The following is a 22,343-nucleotide window of genomic DNA, read 5'->3' on the forward strand; positions in this document are numbered from 1 at the left end:
TCACAGACCCTGACCAGACTGGACCATCCATCTTCCCTCCTGTCACTCTTCAAACAGTGCAGCTCACTCAAGATGACTGGGGGAGCAGACAGGGATGAGGGGCATCCGTGTTTCTTCCCACCCCCAGCCCACTCCTTTCAAGGAGGGAAGACAGTTCCTCAGAACTCGCCCCTGCGATTCATGGATTTGTGGATTCAAAACTGGCTCTGAGTTGTCTGGGACCGGGAAATGTTTCAGGGAAGCTTAGTAGAAAGGAGCCAGGAGGAGGCAGCAAAAGTTTCAGGGCCCCGCCCACCCCCAAATTCTTGGAATCAGAAAATCTAGTCTTCCAAAGTAGGTCAGCATGCTGTGAGCGCAGGCTCCTCTGGAAGGGAAGGAGCAGCGAAGCCTTGTAGGATTACTACTGGGGCCCCAGGGGCTCAGGACAGGAGAGGAGGTGGGGAGCCAGTACTGGTATTTTGCCTGGGATGGGGAAGGCCTCTGAGCCACAGAGAAGCCTTAGCCTGAGAATAGTCTGTGCTGAGCCCACTTGCTGCTGGGAAGGAGGGGAGCTGTCGATCCCCAGATCTAGGGAGCAGCCTTCCTCTAAAGGGGGGGAAGAGGAGGGGGAAGAGAGGAAGGAGGGGGTCAGATGGAGGAGGGGCCATGCAGATCACAGAGCCTTGAAGCTAGCTGCCCCAAGTCCTGGGCCCCATGACCTCTGGGGCCTTGGTGTCTCCAGCTGGCAGAGGATTGGATCTTCCCTGAGGCCCCCCCTTTCCTCCACCCACCCTGTGGGTCCATCTCTCTCTCTCTCTCTCTCTTGCACACACTGTTGTCTCTTTCAGGCATTTGTTGTGTGCATGCAGTTCCTCTTTGTCTGCTGGGCACGAGGGCACCGGGCATCTATCTGTCTCCCTCTTCCCGTACACACCTCCCAGTTCCAGCCCTTCACGGGCTTGGGAAAAGGATGTTAGAGGCCTAAGCCCCCCAGTACCCCCAACACACATTCCCTGTTCTCAGGCCCCTCCCCAAACACATCCAAGCGTGCCCTGTTCTCTTGCTTATGCTCTCCCTCTCCTCTCCCTCTCCGCCTGCCTCTCTCTCTCTCTCTCTCTCTCTCTCTCTCTCTCTCTCTCTCTCTCTCTCTCTCTCTCTCTCTCTCTCTCTCTCTCTCTCTCTCTCTCCCTCTCCCCTTTTTCTTTCTCCTCTCTCTCTCTCACACACACACACATACACATTCACACACAATCACACACACACACACACACACACACACACGCACGCTGGGCTGAGCTGAGCTGCTCTTGCCGGCTGCAGCCGTGGGCCCTGCTCACCGTGCCGCTGCCGCTGCCTGCGAAATGACGGCGGTTCCCCTCACTTCCAGGAATCCACGCTTCCTGGAAGGTGAGTGGCTGGGCTCACCCCTGCCTGCCACCCAGACGCAGACATGCACACACCGCCCGCACTCCCTCGCCGTTTCCAAGGCGGCGGCCGCGTTCGCACCCCAGGGTCTCACCGGCCAGGGAAGGAGAATGTAAGTTCAGGCAGAAGGTGGCTGGCTAGTGGAGGGGGGTGCAGGGAGGTGCTGGGGTGCAGGGAGCCAATTCAGGAACAACTCCCAAAACCTGGGGAGAGGGAGAGGATGGGGGCTCTGTGTGTGTGTGTGTGTGTGTGTGTGTGTGTGTGTGTGTGTGTGTGTGTGTGTATGTGTGTGTGAGAGAGAGAGAGAGAGAGAGAGAGAGAGAGAGAGAGAGAGAGAGAGACAGAGAGAGAGAGACAGAGAGCAGGGGAGGGGGCGTTCCTCTCTGCACTCACAGAGGATGGGAAAAGGGTTTTTGATGTTGCTAAGCAAGCCTGCGACTTGGACAGTGGGAGCTCATGGTGACATCTTGATTAGGCCTTGGGGACAGCTGGAGAGCTGCCTGGGAAGAAAATGCTGAGACTGAGATGGGCCTGGGTGGGAAGGGGGTAAGAGAGAATCAAGAGGAAGAGGATCTCTGCCCGGGATATAAAGGGGCTCCCCCCCACAATAGAACTGGGGATGGGTGTCTTTTCTTTTCTTTGCTTCTCTACCCACTGTTCCACGTTAGGCTAGTCGGCTAGCTAGCGACCTGCCACCCTCGAGCTCATGGTCAAGACAGGGAAAGCAATTAGGATGAGGGAGGCCCCTGGACAAGGATTGTAGAGGTGCTTGGAGCTCAGGGCGAGTGCCTGGGATACCCCACTCTTTGACGGGGGTGAGGAAGGGCAGCAGCGGGAGCAGAGGGCTGTTTGCAGTCAGCCTGCAAAGCACCTTTATCCTGTGGGGTGTTTTCCTGGTTCCTTTCTCTCCCTCCTGCTTCTCTACCCTTTACCCACCTTCCAGGTCCTCTGATGTCTGAACCTCCTGATTTGGCTTTGCCCTCTGGGAGTTCAGCGCATCTGTGACTGACTCTGACCAAGGAAATTTCTCCGAGTCCCTGAAACCAGCTTGAGTTGCTGGCTTTGTGACAGTTTGGGGATTTCTTGGGAGTCCCAAGCATTTGAAATTCCCTCACTGGGGTTTCTGGGACTAAGTGGGGGGAATGGCTCAACTTCCCAATCTGACTCTCGTCCCATCACCTGCGGGTAGAACTCAAAATCTCAGGGGTCCCTCAGAAACATTCTGACCCTGACAATGAATTCATTATTTTGTATAAACCCCAGTGATGTAAACTAAAGTCATTTTATTTTCTAAGGAAAAAATGCTAAGACAAGGGGATCACAGAGTCTCTCAAAATAATACCAGAGTGGCTCTAGAGGTACCTTCTCTTTCCCAAGTGGTAGCAGGGAGCCACAAAGGATGTTTTCCTCTTCGTGCCCCTCAATATTCCCTGAAGGTTATCTTTCCCAATATGTCAAGTCCGTGGCCCCAAAAAACAATCTCAGTCTTACAGTATGAATTCAACTGTAGACTTCCACAAGCTCATTCACCCCTAAAGGATTGAGAATTCTGCCTGGGGCCCAGGGCCTGTGTTTATTCCCAGACTGCTCTCAATCAAGTGATTTAGGGCAAGTTAGCACTAACAGTTTGAAAATGAACAAGAAGATCCCCTTTCAGTCCTTCTAGTCTTGGGAAACCTTACACTTAATTAAAGGACATTTTAAAGATGGGGTCAAGGCTGCACATCTCAGCTCCCAACTCCAAGAAGCTCACTGGTGATAAGTGTGTGGTTCTGATTTGGGATAACTTTTACATTACCCCTGCTTGCGAAAAGAGCCCCAATGGGGGAAATTCAGTTTCAAGCCACAAGGCTTTGTCTACTATAGATGGGGAACATATTTGCTTAGGCTTCTATGGGATAGGTTGGGGAAAATGGGGGACTTTTAGAAGAAAATGGGAATGGGAAATGGTCCCAAAGTCCTGAGTGGTTGTTTTCTTCCCACTGACCAAAGCTGGAGAGGGATCCCTCAGGAGGGTGTGTTCCGGATTTCTTGCCTCAGGCCCAAGACGCCAACCATTTTATAATGGAATCTTTATTTTGTGAAAGTAAGTATGTACCTAGCTGGGGAACTGGGTAAAGTACTACTAGGTCAACTTTAGGAATGAACTGTAGGGTTTTGTCTGTCTGTCTCTCACCTACATATAGGCCTGTGTGCACTTATCCATGCATGTTCATGTTATGAGACAATGTAAAAGTCTCTGGGTATCCCCAGAGTATTCCAGTAGGGATACTCTCTGTGTATGTGTTTACATATGTGACCTGTGTCTGTACTTGTGTTATTTACATCTATTATGTGTTTTATTTCGCCTCTGTTTTTGGTGGGGTGGAGGGCTTTTTTTTTTTTTTAAGTTAAAAATAAAAACATGATTCAGATCACCAGGTACGTTATCTGATTTTTAATAGCCTGAAACTAAAAACCATTTTTGCAAAGTTATCTGTCAACACATTAGAATGAATATATTGAGAATGAGCTGAACTGATTATATCACCAGCAAAGGAACAAACACTTAAGTGGTAAATATATGATTGGAATTATATCAATAGATTTCTAGAGCAAATGATTTTTTGTGCTATTTTTTAAGGTTTTTTTTTTTTTTTTTTTGGTTTTTGGGCCACACCCAGCGGTGCTCAGGGGTTACTCCTGGCTGTCTGCTCAGAAATAGCTCCTGGCAGGCACTGGGGACCATGTGGGACACCGGGATTCAAACCAACCACCTTAGGTCCTGGATTGGCTGATTGCAAGGCAAATGCCACTGTGCTATCTCTCCGAGCCCTTTTTTAAAGGCTAATGGGCCCTCCTCTCCCCTACTAAAGCCATGGCTCTCAATTGATTGTGTAGGTAGTGAGGAAGGACCGGGGCCCTTCTTACTTCTAAAGAGGTCCTGGTTCTGACTACTGCCAGTGAGGAGACCTTAGCAAGTAACGTTGCCTCTTTTGTGCCTTTGTTTCCTCATCTGCACAATGGAGATAATATTGACACCTACTGTGTAAAGCTATTGTGAAGAATGATTGAGATGACGCATTTACTGAACATGCATAGAACCATGCCTGGCGCATAAGCACTCGCTTCATGTTAGCTGCTATCGTTATTATTACTATTATTATCATTAGATTCAGGGACAATTCCAGCTGCCCATCCTGCAGATCCTGATCCTGGTGTTGGGCACTCCGGAGAGGAACAGTAGGGAAGAACGCCTGTCCTGAACCATCTCCCTCCTGAGGCCCCCATGTTCCTCTCCACCCTGGCCCGCCCAGCCCCAGCCCTGCTTCCTGTGGACGTCAGGCAGTGATGCTCTTCCCCTCAGCCTAGATAAAGGTAGGGTGGGCAAGGCCCAGCCACGGAGCTCGCAGAAGTCAGCACCGGGCACCAGGCGGGCAAGGGCACAAGGTATGGTGCCCAGCTTATGACATGGCCTTGTTCATGGCTGCAAACTCAAAGTCTTGTGAAATGGGAAGGAATTTGGAAGCAGTTATGCTATGGATAGTCAGTGGCTCTCCCCGCCATTTCATCTGCCCTCTTGTTTTCTCCTCCAAGGTAGCGGGGACTCATCTTTGGAGAAGGAGTTCCTCGGGGCCCCAGTGGGGCCCTCGGTGAGCACCCCCAATAGCCAGCACTCTTCTCCCAGCCGCTCACTCAGTGGTAAGTGCAACCTCCACCCTTCCCTGGCACTAAGCTCCCTCTAGGTGCCTGGCCCTCAAGTCACTGTCCTTTGGCAGCCATTTTCCTGCTGCTGTCTCCAACTTTGGTTTCCGGCTCAGAGTTTCTGAAGCACTGCGGAGATCATTGTCACAGTTCTTCCCAGATGATGAAAGGAGAGGGAAGAGGCATTGCCAAGTAGGGTGGAATTAAAGAGGCCCAAAAGAAGAACCCAGGAATGTAGCTCAGTGGCAGATCCTTTCTTTACCTTGCATGAGTAAGGCCCTGGGCTCGATTCCCAATACTAGCAGAGGATGGGGGTGGGGTGGGGAAATAGTAAGGGGCAAGGTAAAGGCCCAGGAGAGAAATTTTGGAGGTGGAGGAGCAAGTAGATAGAAACATTCATTAGCTCTCAGGAAACAGAGCTCTGAAGGTTCTCCTTGTCACCCCCTACTGCTCTCCTGCCCAGACAGGGTCCCTGTGGATGCCCCTCCTTAGCTGGCCCTAGATCTGTGACATTCTCTAAATGGTTGGAATGGCCAGGAATGTAGGTCAGAGCTAAAGCCAAGGTTTTCTCCTCGATAGCTCCTCCCTCCTCCATGCCCCTTTACAGAATTTGGTGGCAGGCAGGAGAGGAGGTGTACAGGGTGGGGACAATGGGTGCCATGTCTTTTTCCTCCTCTGCTCTCTCTCTCTGTCTAAACTGCTGTATCTTCATTCTTCCGAAAAGCATTTTCCCGCCACTGTTAGTTGCTGGCTTCCTGCCCAGGGCCAAGCCAGACATCTTTCTTAATGACAACAGAGTTGAGAAAAAGACTCCCCTTAGCTTCTTTCTCTTCTTGGTGACAGAAGAAAAGTCCTATGTAAACTGCCCCCCCCTCCATTTTTACTCCTTTTTTATTTAATATTTTAATTTAAACACCTTGATTACAAATATGATTGTAGTTGGGTTTCAGTCATATAAAGAACCCATTTTTACTCTTGAAGGCTATCTGCCTGGTTGGTGGGATGGAAAGAAAAGGTTACTCAACAGGATTCTGGCATCACCCAGTAAACTCAGGGTATTGTGTCCTTTATTTAACGCCTAAAAGTCTCCGGGCTTTGGAGACTTGCCTTCTGGACTTGGGGAGTGCCATACCGGCTCAGGGGCAGGGTCTTCCCTTGCTGGCTGCTCTCCTAAACACTGTCCCATCCTCCAGCCAACTCCATCAAGGTGGAGATGTACAGTGATGAAGAATCGAGCAGACTGCTGGGGCCAGATGAGCGGCTTCTGGAAAAGGACGATAGTGTCATCGTTGAAGACTCACTGTCGGAGCCGTTGGGCTACTGTGATGGAAGTGGGCCAGAGCCTCATTCCCCTGGCGGTATCCGGCTCCCCAATGGCAAGCTCAAGTGTGACGTGTGCGGCATGGTCTGCATTGGGCCCAACGTGCTCATGGTGCACAAGCGCAGTCACACTGGTAAGTGAGCCAAAAGGTCCAGGAAGAGCCCTAGCAGGCTGGAGAAGGAGATCAGGCCTGAGTGAGGGAGCCTCAGGAAGAAGTGGGCCAGGGAGAGGCCTCGCAGGGCTGGGGTGCATGCAGAGCATGTAGGAGCCCCAGGTTCAATATCTGGCGCTGCATAGTTCCCCTAATCACTGTTAGGAGTGGCTCTACCTAACCCCCCAGATTAAAAATAAATTAAAAAATAAAAAATGGGGGACCGGAATGATAGCACAGCAGTAAGGTGTTTGCCTTGCACACAGCCAACACAGGATGAACCCTGGTTCGAATCCCGGCATCCTATATGGTCCTCCGAGTCTGCCAGGAGCAATTGCTGAGCACAGAGCCAGGAGTAACTCCAGGTCACCGCAGGGTGAAAATAAAACCAAAAATAAATAAAAATAAAATAAATAGGGGCTGGAGAGATAGCACAGCGGTGTTTGCCTTGCAAGCAGCCGATCCAGGACCTAAGGTGGTTGGTTTGAATCCCGGCACCCCATATGGTCCCCTGTGTCTGCCAGAAGCTATTTCTGAACACATAACCAGAAGTAACCCCTGAGCACCACTGGGTGTGGCCCAAAAGCCAAAAATAAATAAATAAATAAATAAATAAATAAATAAATAAATAAATAAATAAAGGGTATGGCCCAGAACATTTTCTAGTGAATACTAGAAATTCACTAGTATTTTTGCATTCTATTCTTCAAGAATGGAACTTGTGAGGGCTGGAGTAATAGCAAAGCAGGTAGGCATTTGCCTTATACGTGGCTGACCCGGGTTTCATCCCCATTCTCCCATATGGTCCCCCGAGCCTGCCAAGAGTAATTTCTGAGTGCAGAGTCAGAAGTAACCCCTGAGCATTGCTGGGTATGCTCCCCCCCACAAAAAAAAAAAAAAAAAAGAATGAAACTTGAACTCAATCAACACTGTGCTTCCTGGCAGTCTTTTCAGCTGTGGTCATGAAGAAAAGCTGATTTTTGTTTTGATTTTTTGTTTTTGTTTTTGGGCCACACCGGGCAGTGTTCAGGGTTTACTTCTAGCTCTGCTCTTAGAGATCACTCATGGGGATCACATCATATAGGGTCCTGGGAATTGAACGCAGATCAGCCATGTGCAAGGCAAGCGGCCTACCTGCTGTACTTTTGCTCCAGCCAAGCTGATGATGAGATGAAAGAGGGAAGGAGTGCCTGCCTCAAGAGTTCTTCAAGAGGGGCCTGGAAAGGGGCTGGAGAGATAGCATGGTGGTAAGGTGTTTGCCTTGCATGCAGAAGGTTATTGGTTCAAATCCTGGCATCCCATATGGTCCCCTGAGCCTGCCAGAAGCAACTTCTGAGAGTAAAGCCAGGAGTAACCCCTGTTTGGGAACAATCTTGCCGTGGTAGAGCACGATTCTAGGTGTGTGGCAGCAAGGAGGGCACCAGGCCTGGAATAGGGGGCTAAAAGATTGATCTCCAAAATCAAACCTAGCTGGGCCCATGCTGCCCCAGAAGCCCAAAGCCTGGTTTCTTTTTGTCATTAATCAGGAGGCAGGAGAGCCAAGAACTATCAGGTACAGTACTCTTTCTGACCTGCAGGATTCATTTTTTTTTTTGGGGGGGGGGGTCACACCCGGCAGCACTCAGCGGTTACTTCTGGCTCTACACTCAGAAATCACTCCTGGCAGGCTCAAGGGATCATATGGGATGCCGGGATTCGAACCACTGTCCTTCTGCATGTGAGGCAAACATCTTACTTCCATGCTATCTCTCCAGGCCCCTCTTTTTTTTTTTTTTTTTTTTTTTTTGGTTTTTGGGTCACACCCAGCAGTGCTCAGAAATCACTCCTGGCAGGCTCAGGGGACCATATGGGATGCTGGGATTCGGACCACCGTCCTTCTGCATGTAAAGCAAATGCCCTACCTCCATGCTATCTCTCCGAACCCCAAACATCTTTTATAACGCTGGATTTATGTGTCCTGTGCTTAGAAATGTGTTCTAGGGTGCTCGCTTCGACAGCACATATACTAAAATTGGAATGATGCAGACAAGATTAGCATGGTCCCTGCGCAAGGATGTCACGCAAATTCGTGAAGCGTTCCATATTTAAAAAGAAAGAAAGAAAGAAAGAAAGAAAGAAAGAAGAAAGAAAGAAAGAAAGAAAGAAGAAAGAAAGAAAGAAAGAAAGAAAAGAAAGAAAGAAAGAAAGAAAGAAAGAAAGAAAGGGAAAGAAAGAAAGAAAGAAAGAAAGAAAGAAAGAAAGAAAGAAAGAAAGAAAGAAAGAAAGAAAGAAAGGGGGCTGGTAAGGTGGCGCTAGAGGTAAGGTGTCTGTCTGCCTTGCAAGCGCTAGCCAAGAAAGGACCGCAGTTCGATTCCCCGGCGTCCCATATGGTCCCCCCAAGTCAGGGGCAATTTCTGAGCACTTAGCCAGGAGTAACCCCTGAGCATCAAATGGGTGCGGCCCCAAAAACGAAAGAGAGAGAGAGAGAGAGAGAGAGAGAGAGAGAGAGAGAGAGAGAGAGAGAGAGAGAAGAAAAAAGAAAGGTGTTCTGGGACTGGAGAGACAATCCAGTGGGTAAAGCATTTGCCTTGCACACACGGCTGACCTTGGTTCAATCCTCAGCATCCCATATGGCTTTTCCAAGCACTGCCAGGACTAATTCTTGAGTACCACTGGGAGTAGCCCCAAAACAAAAAAAGAAATGTGCTCTGAGCACCTGGAGTGTGGAGTGGGGGACCAGAAGGTGGAGGACTAGTATCATTCTTCCATTATCCTCACACCCCGTCCTGTGGGGTGACTCCTTCACTTGCAGGTGAAAGGCCCTTCCACTGCAACCAGTGTGGCGCCTCTTTCACCCAGAAGGGGAACCTGCTGCGCCACATCAAGCTGCATTCCGGAGAGAAGCCCTTCAAATGTCCCTTCTGCAACTACGCCTGCCGCCGGCGGGATGCGCTCACCGGCCACCTCCGCACACACTCAGGTCAGTGACTGTCCCCTGGGAGAGGAGGGGCAGGACCCTGTGCAGCCAGGAGAGAGAGCTCAGGGGCTTCTCTAGTCTTCCATGTCAGCTACAGAAGAGGGAGAGGAGGGCAGAGTGCCACCTCTCAACAGCCGGGCCCATGGGGAACCCTGGAGTCTCTGATGGGAGATTGTGCCCTCGCCACACTCTGAAACAAGGAGCATGGAAATGTCCTTGACTTTGTTTTATAAAGTTCATGCCAGAACCGTCTGTGCCCTATCTTCCCCCACTTCTGAGTGCTGGGGAGACCCTCCTTCCCCTTCCATTGACCCCAGCCCCATCCTGCCACCCTTTTCACTTCTGCTTGGAACTCTAGAGTTCCCAAGCCATTGTTTTTTACCCTCTGCTTGACTTCCTGCTGGTTCTTCTTCTCAATTTTTTTTTTGCTTGTTTGTTTTTGGGTCACACCAGTGACGCTCTGGGGTTATTCCTGGCATTGCACTCAGAAATCGCTCCTGGCTTGGGAGACCTAGGTTAGCTACATGCAAGGCAAATGCCCTACTGCTGCACCATTGCTCCAGCCCCACCTGCTAGTTCTTCTAAATGTCCATGGGCCCCCACACACTCAAAGAAGGAAAACCTTGACCTCCACATATGTTCTCTTCCTGAGAAGGCCTCACATTTCCAAGTTAGTCCAGAGGGTGCCTGGACTAGTGTGTTGGGAACTAACCTAACAGGGTTAGTTAGGCTATGTGAGAAGCATGCCTAAATCAACTAAACTAATAGCACCTTTGAAGCATTCTACTATTTTAAGTTGTTAACTTGGACTTGGGAAGAGGCCAGGAGCTGTGTGTGCTGGCAAGAAAGAAGGAACTCATGATTGGAAAAGTCAGGGAAAAGGGCAGAGAAGAGGAATGGATTAGTAGGATCTGTTCCTGGAAAGTTTCCTTGCTGTTTTTCTCTTTTCCTGAATTTTTCTGAAACAGGACTTAAAGCAACAGAGCAGGGTTGGATCTGGGGTTCATGTGGTAGAGCACCTACCTAGTGCCAGTTTGATCTCTAGCACCATATGGCCCCTGGAGTAATACTAGGTGTGGCCCTGGTGACCCCCAAGTACCTCACCTCTAGGACTGATCATCAGAACCTCCCAGGCCCACAGTACCAGGTGGAGCATCACGGGAGTTGGTCTGACACTCCCTAGCACTGCTGGGTGTGGCTCTATATATAAAAATAAAAAAGCAAATAGAAGCTTAGCTCTCTTGGCTCAAGATGTTGTCATGTTCAAAGCTTTCTATGCGAATGCAAAATATTTCCCTCATTCAGCTGAGCCAATCATTCAATCAAATCATAAAGGTGACTCAGATATGGGCCCTGATATGTAGGACATTGTTCCATAGAGGAAATAATGTACAGAAATAAAAATATAAAATGAAGGCATCCAGCAATCAAGCCACCTCCCTCCCTCTGTAGTTTCCAGTCATCTCCCTGTTTGAGAGTTTGGGACCTCTTTTATCTGGACATGGGGAAGTAGGGACAGGTCCCATAGAATCATGCTTCTTGTGGCTTTCATTCATGTGTGTCTTTTCTTCCCCCTGCCCCAAGTGTAAGGTAGATGTTGGTCCCACTATGCTGACTAGGAGACTAGAGCTCCAGGGATGGGAAAGACATTTGCTTGTCACACATATCCTGCAGCCTCACCCCTCCATTAAGGCCCTGTGCCAAAGACGAGTTCCCTTTTTCTTCAGAAAAGGGGTGGTTGCACTGGTTGCTTTGGAACAAAGTTTGCCTGGCCCCAGAAATTCTATCAACAGTGGGTAGGGTTTTTTCTTTCTTGTGTGTGTATATGTGTTTGAGGGGACAGCACATTTAGTGGCACTCAGGGCTTACTCCTGGCTTTGCACTCAGGGCAGGCTCGGGGAATTATATAGGGTGCTGGGAAGTCAAATCTAGGTTGGCTAAGTACAAGACAAGCATCCTCAAGATATCTTCTGTACTATCTCTCTGGCCCAGCGGGTAGATTTTGAATGTTTTTCTGTAGATTATTAGAAACAGAAGCAGACAGATATACTATTGGGTTTTATTTCTGTTAGATGCTGTCTGTTACACACCATACAATAAAAAAAAATGTAGTTCTTGGGGCTGGAGAGATAGCATGGAGGTGAGGCATTTGCCTTACATGCAGAAGGATGGTGGTTCGAATCCCGGCATCCCATATGGTCCCCTGAGCCTGCCAGGGGCGATTTCTGAGTGTAGAGCCAGGAGTAACCCCTGAGTGCTACTGGGTGTGACCCGAAAACCAAAAATAAATAAATAAATAAATAAATAAATGTAGTTCCAGTACATTTCAGCCTGGAATTGGGGTTTGTTTGGTTTTGTTTGTTTGTTTTTGGGCCACACCGGTAATGCTCAGGAGTTACTCCTTGCTATGCATTCAGAAATAGTCCCTGGCTTGGGGGACCATATGGGATGTTGTGTGATTGAACCGTGGTCCGTCCTAGGCTAGTGCAGACAAGGCAGATGCCTTACCATTTGTGCCACACTCCGGCCCCAGCCACCCTGGTATTGTTACTTCCCAACTTGAGGTACATAGTTTCTTTTATTTCTTTTGTTGTTGTTGTTGTTGTTTTTGGGGGGTCACACCCAGCAGCGCTCAAGGGTTACTCCTGGCTCTACACTCAGAAATCACTTCTGGCAGTCTCGGGGGACCATATGGGATGCCGGAATTCAAACCACCATCCTTCTGCATGCAAGGCTAATGCCCTACCTCCATGCTATCTCTCAGCCCCCCCCTTTCTTTTATTTTTTTTGGGGGGTGACGCTCAGGGGTTTCTCCTGGTTATACATTCAGAAATCACTCCTGACTTGGGGGGCCATATGGTACACCAGGGGATCGAACCGTGGTCTGTCCTAGGTCAGCCATGTACAAGGCAAACGCCCTACCTCTGCACCACCACTTCAGCCCCATCTTTCTTTTATTTTAAGGGACTTTCTTGTCTCACTCAGAGTTCATAAATAAAACTACTTCACGTCAGAAGCAGAGCAATAGTACAGCAGATAGGTGCTTGCCTTGCACAAGGCCTATCCACATTCAATACTCAGCACTTCAAATAGTCCCTCCAGTATTCCATTGCAGATCATTAAGTACATAGCCAGGATAAGACCTGAGTACTCCTGAATGTAGCCCAAAAGCAAACAAACAAAAAAAGTAAACTATTTCACTTCAGGGATCAGAGAGATAATTCCATGAACTGAGTTTATGCTTTACATACCAGAAGCCTTGGTTTATCCCCTGAATAACATGCCACATGATACCCTGAAATACCCCAAAAGTGATGTCTCCCAAATACAAACCATGTAGCAAGAGAGAAAGAGAGAGACATTTTTAGATGGAGACATCGTACAACAGGTAGGGCCAGCCTTGCATATGGCTGACCCGAGTTTAGTCCCTAGCACCACTTATGGTCCCCCAAGAACCTACAGGAATAATATCTGAACAGAGACAAGAGAAATCCTAAACATCACCTTGTATGCCCCCCAAAATAAACAATAATAAAAATTAAAAAAGGTTTTTAAGGGTTGGGGAGATAGTACAGTGAATAAGGCACTTGCTTTGGATGCACCCAACTCAGATTTGTTCCCCAGTACCCCATAGGTCCTCCAAGTTCTGCCAGAAGTGATCCCTAAGCCCGGAGCACCACCGGATGTGGCTCAAAACAACAACCAAAAAAGAGATTTATCTCTAGATTTTAAACTGTTTCCTGAGAATCTTGAGCAATTGTAGACCCTGATGTTTATCTTATCTCCTAAGTCCTAACATCTCTTGAACAAGAGTAAAAGGCTGACTCAAGGTCCAGTTCAGGTGTGTGTTGGAGAGGGGGAACATTTACCAGCCTCCTAGAGTTCAATTCTCCCATCTCCCTGCTCAGCAGTACCAAGATCAAGTAAAATGTACAGTACCTTGTTTTTCCTCTTACAAATATCTTGCAAAAGTTGACTTTGAAAGAAGTATTGAGGGCCAGTGTGATAATACAGTTGGTACGGCGCTTGCCTGCACACAGCCAACCTGGATTCAATCTCCAGCATTACATATGGTCCTCCAAGCCAGCCAGGAGTGATGCTTGAATGCAGAGCCAGGAGTCAGCCCTGAGCACTGCCCCCCCCCCAAATGTGCCCCCTCCAAAAAAAATAATAAAGTATCAATCTGAGTTATTAGCAGTCTTTCTCCATTAGTAGGAACCAAATCTTCAGACATTGTCCTTTATTTGAAAAGTGTCACCAAGGCCAGTGTCACTTATACTTTGCATATTGAAGGCTCTGGGTTTCATTTTTGGCACCACAAACAAAATTGTTAGATAAATACCACCAAAATCGGTGTTCTTTTGACTTCTTTTGCTCTTCAGTATTTTTTTCCTCTGTTATTCTTTTTCTCTTATCAGAATCTCTCTTGTCAGTAATGGTTTTTCTGGGGACTCTAGTATTACACTGTAGAGACAGAAAGAGAAATAAGCAGAAAAACCAGAATGGGAATGGAGATAAAAATAGAAGTAAAGGTCAGTGAAAATTACCCCTCCCCACACTGGTAGATCTAAGGGTTCTCATTTCTGTCACCCCAGCCCAACAGTTTCCCCCAAACCAAAACAGGTAGTTCATAAGCACAAAAATCCCCTTGTCTGATAAACAGCACCGCTCCCCACCTGCCAACTGGAAAGGTTAAACCACAGTCTAGGCCCTAGACTCTGAGATCTGGGGAGGGGAGGCAGCCCAGTGATCGCCTCCAGAGTCCCTGGGTTGGGAACTAGAGAGGTAGTATAATGGATAAGGTAGTATAATGGATAAGGCCTTGTACAGGGCCAGAGTGAGTCTATCCCTAGCACCCCCTGTGGCCACTTAATCATCACCAGGAGTGACCCTGACCTCAAAGCCAGGAATAAGCCCTAAGCACCATTAGGTATGGCCTAAATACTAAAAAAAAAAAAAAAAAAAAAAAAAAAACAGCAAAAATAAATAAATAAATAGGGCCCAGAGAGATAGCACAGCGGTGTTTGCCTTGCAAGCAGCCGATCCAGGACCAAAGGTTGTTGGTTCGAATCCCGGTGTCCCATATGGTCCCCCGTGCCTGCCAGGAGCTATTTCTGAGCAGACAGCCAGGAGTAACCCCTGAGCACCGCCGGGTGTGGCCCAAAAAAACAATAAATAAATAAATAAATAAATAAATAAATAAATAAATAAATAAATAAATAAATAAAAGTCCCTTGGGCCGGAGAGATAGCACAGCTGTAGGCTGTTTGCCTTGCAAATAGACCCAGGACCAAGGGTGGTTTGAATCCTGGCATCCCATATGGTCCCCTGTGCCTGCCAGAAGTGATTTCTGAACAGAGAGCCAGGAGTAACACTAAGTGCCATTGGGTGTGGCCCCAAAAAAACAAAAACGAAAAAATAAAGTCCCTGGGTTCTCCCATCTTTTGAGCATCAATTTAATCTGGAGGGCCACCAGTTATCCAAAGCTAAATGCCTTGAATCCCCTGGTGCTACCCAAAGACACTATGCACTGCTCTCTTTCTTTCTTTTTATTTGGAGTGGGGGGTCCACACCCGGCTAGTGCTCAGGGGTTTCTCCTGGCTCTGCGCTCAGAAATTGCTCATGGCAGGCTCAGAGGACCCTATGGGATGCCGGGAATAGAACCACCATCTGTCCTGAATTAGCTGCGTTCAAGGCAAATACCCTATCATTATCCTATCTCTCCGGACCCCCTCTTCTTTTTAGTCTTTGTTCTTTTGTGTGTTTTGTTTTGGTTTTGTTTGGTTTTGGTTTTTGAGCCACATGTGGTGGTACTCAGGAGTTACTCCTGGCTCTAAGCTCAGAAATCACTTCTGGCAGGCTCAGGGCACCATGTGGGATGCCGGGATTCAAACCTCTGTTAGTCCTGGGTCTGCAAGGCACACCCTACCACTATGCTCGCTCTCTCTCTCTGGCCCCGTGCACTGCTCTCTCTTCTAAGACTTGGTTGTCTCACCATGCTCACAGTTTATGAAGGAAAGCCAAGCAGGGTAAGTCATAATGAGTATCGATCCACTCATCTTCATGTCAGTGTACTTTTTGCTCCCGGGTGATGCCATGTATCGAGGCACTAAGAGCTAGTAACCGTGGTACAATTCTCACCTCTCTCCTGCAGTCTCCTCTCCCACGGTGGGCAAGCCCTACAAGTGTAACTACTGTGGCCGGAGCTATAAGCAGCAGAGCACCCTGGAGGAGCACAAGGAGCGCTGCCACAACTACCTACAGAGTCTTAGCACTGAAGCCCAAGGGATGGCTGGCCAACCAGGTGGGGCTGGAAGCAGGACTGTGTGCTAATGGGGAGGGCCAGAGGCAGTGCATGGGCAGCACATTTCCCCACCGAGAGGGGAAAGCCTGGGAAAAGACACAGGTGCCTTCATAAATCTGTACCTTCAGTGGGTGCAGAGCCCAGAGTAGGTGTGACAAAGAGATCCGGAGATCCTGAAGGCTGTGATCAGTCAAAAAGAAAAGGGGAGGAGAAGAGACATATAGCAAGTAGGTATGCAGGCATCCTGAATTCAGTTCCCAGCACCCCAATAAGACCCCTGAGTCCTACCAGAATGATCCCTCAACACTACTGAGTGTGGTTCAAAACCTTTAAAATTAAAAAAAAATTTAAAAAAACAAACAAACAATAGAAAAAAAACCTTTAAACTTTATCAAAAGGGCCTGGAGAAATAGCACAGCAGCATTTGCCTTGTAAGCAGCCGATCCAGGACCAAAGGTGGTTGGTTCGAATCCTGGTGTCCCATATGGTCCCCCATGCCTGCCAGGAGCTATTTCTGAGCAGACAACCAGAAGTAACCCCTGAGCACCACCAGGTGTGGTCCAAAAACCAAAAAAAAAAAAAAAAAAATTGTCAAAAGAGGGCCAGAGTGATGGTGCTAAAGGTAAGGTGTCTGTCTTGCAAGTGCTAGCCTAGGACGGACCATGGTTCAATCCCCCAATATCCCGTGTGGGCCCCCAAGCCAGGAGCGATTTCTGAGCGCATAGCCAGGAGCGTCCCTGAGCATCAATGAGTGTGCCCCCACAAATAAAATAAAATAAAATTTGTCAAAAGACCCCTGAGCACTGCTGGGTGTGACCCAAAAAAGAAAGAAAACAAAAACAAAAACGAGGTATCAAATGTATATACAGTTTGGATCCAGAGTGACAATACGTAGACTACTTACTTTTTTTTTTTTTTTTTTTTGGTTTTTGGTTTTTGGGTCACACCCGGCAGTGCTCAGGGGCCACTTCTGGCTCCATGCTCAGAAAATCGCCCTTTGCAGGCACAGGGGACCATATGGGATGCTGGGATTTGAACCACCACCCTTCTGCATGAAAGGCAAATGCCTTACCTCCATGCTATCTCTCCAGCCCCAGACTACTTACCTTATGCATGGCCAACCTGAGTTAGATCTTCAGCACCCTATAGTCCTCTAAGCCTGCCAGGAGTAAGCCCTGAGCACTGACAGGTGAGCTCAAAAACAAACAACAAAAATAAAATAAAATAAAATAAAATAAAATAAAATAAAATAAAAACAGTGTACTTTGCTCCTAAATGATTGCAAATAGTTGGATAAGTCCCATTTTCCCAGACACTGGCCCTGACCTTCCTTAGCTATTGACTTGCTAGTTCTGGCTGTGGCATCAGCTCCTAGGCCAGGACTGCTCCCACTCAGCCACTGCTCCCTGTCTCTACCACTCTCCTACCAGGTGATGAGATTCGTGACCTGGAGATGGTACCAGATTCCATGCTGCACTCAGCCTCTGAGCGGCCAACTTTTATCGATCGTCTGACCAACAGCCTCACCAAGCGCAAGCGGACTACCCCTCAGAAGTTTGTAGGTAAGAGTCCAGTTGCAGGGGCCAGAGAGCTAGAACAGTGGGGTAGGGCACTCACCTTGCATATGGCTGATGCAGTGTGATCCCTGGCATCCCATTTGGACAGGAGTTGTGTCTAATTGTACAGGCAAGAGCAGGCTCTGAGTTGTGCACCTTGAGTGTGGCCCCCAACTCCACTACTGTCCCCTCAAAAGAGAGTTCAGTGAAAAGGAGAGTCCAGGGTCAGAGCGATAGGGCATTTGCCTTGCACGTGGCCAATCCAGGACGAACCTGGTTTGATTCCTGGCATCCCATATGGACACCATAGCCAGGAGTGACTTCTGAGCATCACTGGGTATGGCCCAAAAACAAACAAAACAAAACCAAAAAAAAAAGGGAGATGCCAGTCTTCAGCCACAGATTATCTGCTAATCTAAACTTCACCTCTGGGAACCAGAAAGATAGCACAGCAGTAGGCATTTGCCCTGCACACAGCCAATTCAGGATGGACAGTGGTTGGAATCCAGGCATCCCATATGGTCCCCTGAGCCTGCCAGGAACAATTTTTTTTTTTTACTTTTTTTTTTATTTGTTTGTTTGTGTTTTTTGGGTCACACCCAGCAGAGCTCAGGGGTCACTTCTGGCTCTACACTCAGAAATGGCTCCTGGCAGGCTCGGGGGACCATATGGGATGCCAGGGTTCGAACCACTGACCTTCTGCATGGGAGTCAAATGCCTTACCTCCATGCTATCTCTCCAGCCCTGCCAGGAACAATTTCTAAGCGCAAAGCCAGGAGTAACCCCTGAGCAATGCCAGATGTGACCCCCAAAAGAAATAATAATAAAATAAACTGACCTCTGCTAGACCTTAGACCAAGTAGGTCTGAGGGCTGACCAAAGGAATGTGGAAAGGCCAACTCCAGCGTTGAGAATCTCTCTGTAGAACAAGGAGGGGAAAAGGAAGGAAGATTGTTCACTGAGAGGGTCAGGAGGGCTCAGTGTGGAGCATCAGTGGTGATTGGAGGAGGAAGCGATCAAGCACTCAGGTTTTCCCAATTTGTAAGAAGTACAAGGTTGGGGCCGGAGAGATAGCATGAGGTAGGGGGTTTGCCTTGCATGCAGCCAACCCAAGACGGATGGTGGTTTGAATCCCAGCATCCCATATGGTCCCTGTACCTGCCAGGAGCAATTTCTGAGCACAGCTGGGTGTGACCCCCACCCCCCCAAAAAAGAGAAGATGTACAAGGTCTTCAAGCTAAAGGACCTGAGAGCCTGGCCCTTAGAGCTAGAGGAGGAGTAGTGAATGTAGGTCTCCCCATCTTTTCTAGAAAGTAATGAAGTATTAAAGATAATGGGCTCTGGGACTGGAGTGATAGTACAGCAGGTAAAGTAAGGCACACAGCTGATTTGGATTTGATCCTGGCATCCCATATAGTCCCCTTGAACAACTCCAGGAGTGATTTCTGAGTGCAGGGCTAAGAGTAACCCCTAAGCACACTAGGTGTGGTCGCAAAGCCTAGCTAGATATAGATGATAGATAGATAGATAGATAGATAGATAGATAGATAGATAGATAGATAGATAGATAGATAGATAGATAGATAGATAGATAGATAGATAATAGACAGACAGACAGAAGATAATGTTCTGAGACTGAGTCTTAGAGCCAGGGACTTTATTCCTGGAAGACCTGAGGGTAGCCAGTCTCACAGCCATCCCTATGAATAGGGAAAAAGCAGACATGCAAGGAGCAGAGGGTTTCTTCAGCCCCAGCCCACTGAGACCCTGCTCTCCACAGGTGAAAAGCAAATGCGCTTCAGCCTCTCTGATCTCCCCTATGATGTGAACTCTGGTGGCTATGAGAAAGATGTGGAGTTGGTGACACACCATAGCCTGGAGCCTAGCTTTGGGGGTTCTCTGGCCTTTGTGGGTACAGAGCACCTGCGTCCCCTTCGCCTTCCGCCTACCAATTGCATCTCAGAACTCACACCCGTCATCAGTTCTGTCTACACCCAGATGCAACCCCTTCCTGGTCGACTGGAGCTCCCAGGATCCCGCGAAGCAGGTGAGGGACCTGAGGACCTGGCCGATGGAGGTCCCCTTCTCTATCGGGCCCGGGGCCCCCTGACTGACCCGGGGGCCTCCCCCAGCAATGGCTGCCAGGACTCCACAGATACAGAGAGCAACCACGAAGATCGGGTTGGGGGGGTGGTCTCCCTCCCTCAGGGTCCCCCGCCCCAGCCACCTCCCACCATTGTGGTGGGCCGGCCCAGTCCTGCCTACGCCAAAGAGGACCCCAAGCCACAGGAGGGGCTCTTGCGGGGCACCCCAGGTCCCTCCAAGGAAGTTCTCCGGGTGGTGGGCGAGAGTGGGGAGCCTGTGAAGGCCTTCAAGTGTGAGCACTGCCGCATCCTCTTCCTGGATCACGTCATGTTCACCATACACATGGGCTGCCACGGCTTCAGAGACCCTTTCGAGTGCAACATCTGTGGTTACCACAGCCAGGACCGGTACGAGTTCTCATCGCACATTGTCCGGGGGGAGCACAAGGTGGGCTAGCATCCTCCCTCACCGGTCCTTCCCACTTCATTGCCCTCCGACAGGAGGTGAGCCCTGTCCCTCGTGTCTCAAGTTTTGCTTCATAGCCCCACCACTTTGCTCCCTAACCTTACACCTGACCTCCGCCCCTCCTCACCTCTCTCCTCCTCTTCTCTGACTAAATTCAGTGTTGTGGTGAAACCTGTCTTTTGGGCTTGGGTTTCTCCCTTTTTCTTTTTTCCGCTCATCCTAGTACATTACTGAGTTATTTATTAATATAGTTAGCTGATACTTTTGTCTTTAAAAAAAAAAACCATATATATCACTTGCCCATCCTCAGTCTCCTTCACTTCTGGCCTCATTTTTCTCTCCCTGACTCAGCTTTCTCCGATAGCCCCAGGGGTAAGAAGCTCATCTCAGACCTGAGAGTCCTCAAGCTTCTTACTTCCAGTCCTCACCTTTGACGTGATATGATTCTTCCTTTGCTGTCCATAATTCCCTGGGGCCCTCCCTTGGCCCTGTGGCATTAAATCTCCTCTCTCTCTCTGGGACCCTTCAGCCTGGTACTCCATACCTCTTGTGCCCTCTCACTTTAGGCAGCTTGCACTATCCTTGACCGTATGAAGAATTTCCTCACTTGCAAGTAGGAGGGGCTGAAGAAATTCTCTCCTGGCACTGTGGGATGGAGGGTCCCATGATGGTCCCCCTGAAATATGAATCCCTCAAAGCCTACATTCAGGATCTCCCTGTAGGATGTGGCTGATCTCTCCCCTCCCCACGAGTGATGCCCTCGCCCTCTACTCTCTCGCCTGCCACTCTGTTCAATGGTGGTCTCTCTCTCTCCCCCGGGAGGGCCCCAGTTCTATTCTCAGGGGCCAGCACTGGGACCACAAACCCTCTGTGTGACATGCTGAGAGCCACAGGTGCCTCACTGGGACCCCGGACATGAGAAGGGGGATTCCCATTCTCCCTCTGCCACCGCTCACACTCTGTCACACATGTGACTCTCCGAGGCGCTCAGGGGCTCCAGCAGTCCCCATCTTTTGAGAAACTGGTGGGTTTCTGCCAGTGATTGGGGATACCTCAGCCCTCAGTCATGCTGCCTTCTTCCTCCCCCACCCTCCAACAGGATGTACCCTTCTTCCAAGGCTCCCAGGCCCTGTTCGCAGGAGCAGTGGCCAGGAGAAAAGGGTTTCTCCTTTCTTTCTTCTAATTTTCAGTAGAACCAAAAATTACCCCCAGGATGTGCAAAGCCCAATGCCCGGCACCCCCATTTCATTCTTGTTCCCTGCAAGAATGGGATGAGCACAGCAGAACTGCGGGTGTGTCATCCTTTACTCCTCTCTTCTACTCTCAGCTCTCAGACATGTGCAGAAGGGGGCGCTGTCCTCCTGGCTGCTGCACAGACCCCCTTGACTATTTGGGTAATGAAGATCAGTGAAAGGGCGCAGGAGCAAGTGCAGCTCCTGCAGGCAGAGGGCTCTTTTGGGGGTGAATTCCCTGCCCCGGGCCGCAGCCATCCCATTCTCTGCTTCCTTGAGATTCAAACCAAAGGCTGTTTTTCTATAGTATTAAAGAAAAAATAAAAAACAGAAAGTAAAAACCAAACACAACACCTCAACAAGTTCTAACACTTGGTCCTCCTGTCTCTCCTTTTCTCTTCCCTTCCATCTTCCTTTCCACATGTTCTTTCCTTATTGGCTCTTTTGCCTCCTACTTTTCTTACTCCCTATCAGGGATAATTTGGGGGGATGATAAAGGGTTGGCTAAGGAACAGACCCTAGAATTGGGGCTTTTAAGGGCTCTACAAAGAGCCCATCTAACTTCTGATGGGAAGAGAGACCCTAAGACAATTTGCTTTCTCCTCCTCTTTCTTCCCCCCCATGCATAGTCTCCTGAAGAGAACCAGAATGGCAGAGAGGACATTGCCCATCTTTCCTCCTTAGCAGTAGCAATAAACAGATGCTGCCTAGGTCTGAGAATGGGGGGAGTTTGCTCAGAGGAATGGGGGCGCTACAAAAGGGGCATCTTCCCTTGGGAAACTGGCTCTGTTTCAGGATGGCAGCAGAGCAGAGAATGTCTGGGGTTCTCCTCAACTGTTCTGGTAACTGAGCCCCTTCCATTAGCCCTGTCCCTCTACCACCTTTTCTACACTGCTGTATATTTAGTGACACCTCATAAGGACTCATCCCTTCTGGGGTATCAGAGCCTTAGCATGCCCCAGCCCCACCCCTGTCAACTCTGGCACTTGTGACCTCCTAGAATAGAAAAGACCACATTCAGGTTATGAGTTCAGGTTATGAGTAGGTGAGTCAGTGAGAGCAGAGCCTGGAAGGGCAAGACCAGGTGCTAAGGAGGGGAGAGAAGTGCCACTGTCTCCCTCCAGACCATCATTGCACTTTAACCAGGGTCTTAGGTACAAAATCCTACTTCCCAGAGTCCTCAGC

The 22,343-nt window shown here is 49.0% G+C and overlaps 1 protein-coding gene and 1 non-coding gene across 2 annotated transcripts; both read left to right on the forward strand.

The window, feature by feature from the left end:
* Window positions 1–1,270: 1,270 nt before the first annotated feature.
* Window positions 1,271–22,178, forward strand: IKZF4 (IKAROS family zinc finger 4). Its single transcript, XM_049783999.1, has 8 exons — window positions 1,271–1,516; window positions 3,397–3,490; window positions 4,981–5,085; window positions 6,282–6,542; window positions 9,352–9,519; window positions 15,671–15,820; window positions 17,251–17,382; window positions 19,157–22,178. Exons 1-8 carry the CDS (start codon window positions 1,430–1,432, stop codon window positions 19,915–19,917), a joined length of 1,758 nt encoding a protein of 585 aa, XP_049639956.1. The 5' UTR covers window positions 1,271–1,429; the 3' UTR covers window positions 19,918–22,178.
* LOC126023597 (U6 spliceosomal RNA) lies at window positions 8,542–8,648 on the forward strand. Its single transcript, XR_007500710.1, has one exon. It is a non-coding gene; the product is annotated as a U6 spliceosomal RNA (small nuclear RNA).
* Window positions 22,179–22,343: the final 165 nt, after the last annotated feature.

The sequence above is a fragment of the Suncus etruscus genome, chromosome 11 (genome assembly GCF_024139225.1).
Source record: "Suncus etruscus isolate mSunEtr1 chromosome 11, mSunEtr1.pri.cur, whole genome shotgun sequence".
NCBI lineage: Eukaryota > Metazoa > Chordata > Mammalia > Eulipotyphla > Soricidae > Suncus > Suncus etruscus.

Coding starts and splice junctions, on each gene's coding strand:
- IKZF4 (XM_049783999.1), top strand. CDS start 1,430: ATGCACACACCGCCCGCACTCCCTCGCCGTTTCCAAGGCGGCGGCCGC. Junction 5,086..6,281: donor TCCCAGCCGCTCACTCAGTG/GTAAGTGCAACC, acceptor CCCATCCTCCAG/CCAACTCCATCAAGGTGGAG. Junction 6,543..9,351: donor GCACAAGCGCAGTCACACTG/GTAAGTGAGCCA, acceptor CTTCACTTGCAG/GTGAAAGGCCCTTCCACTGC.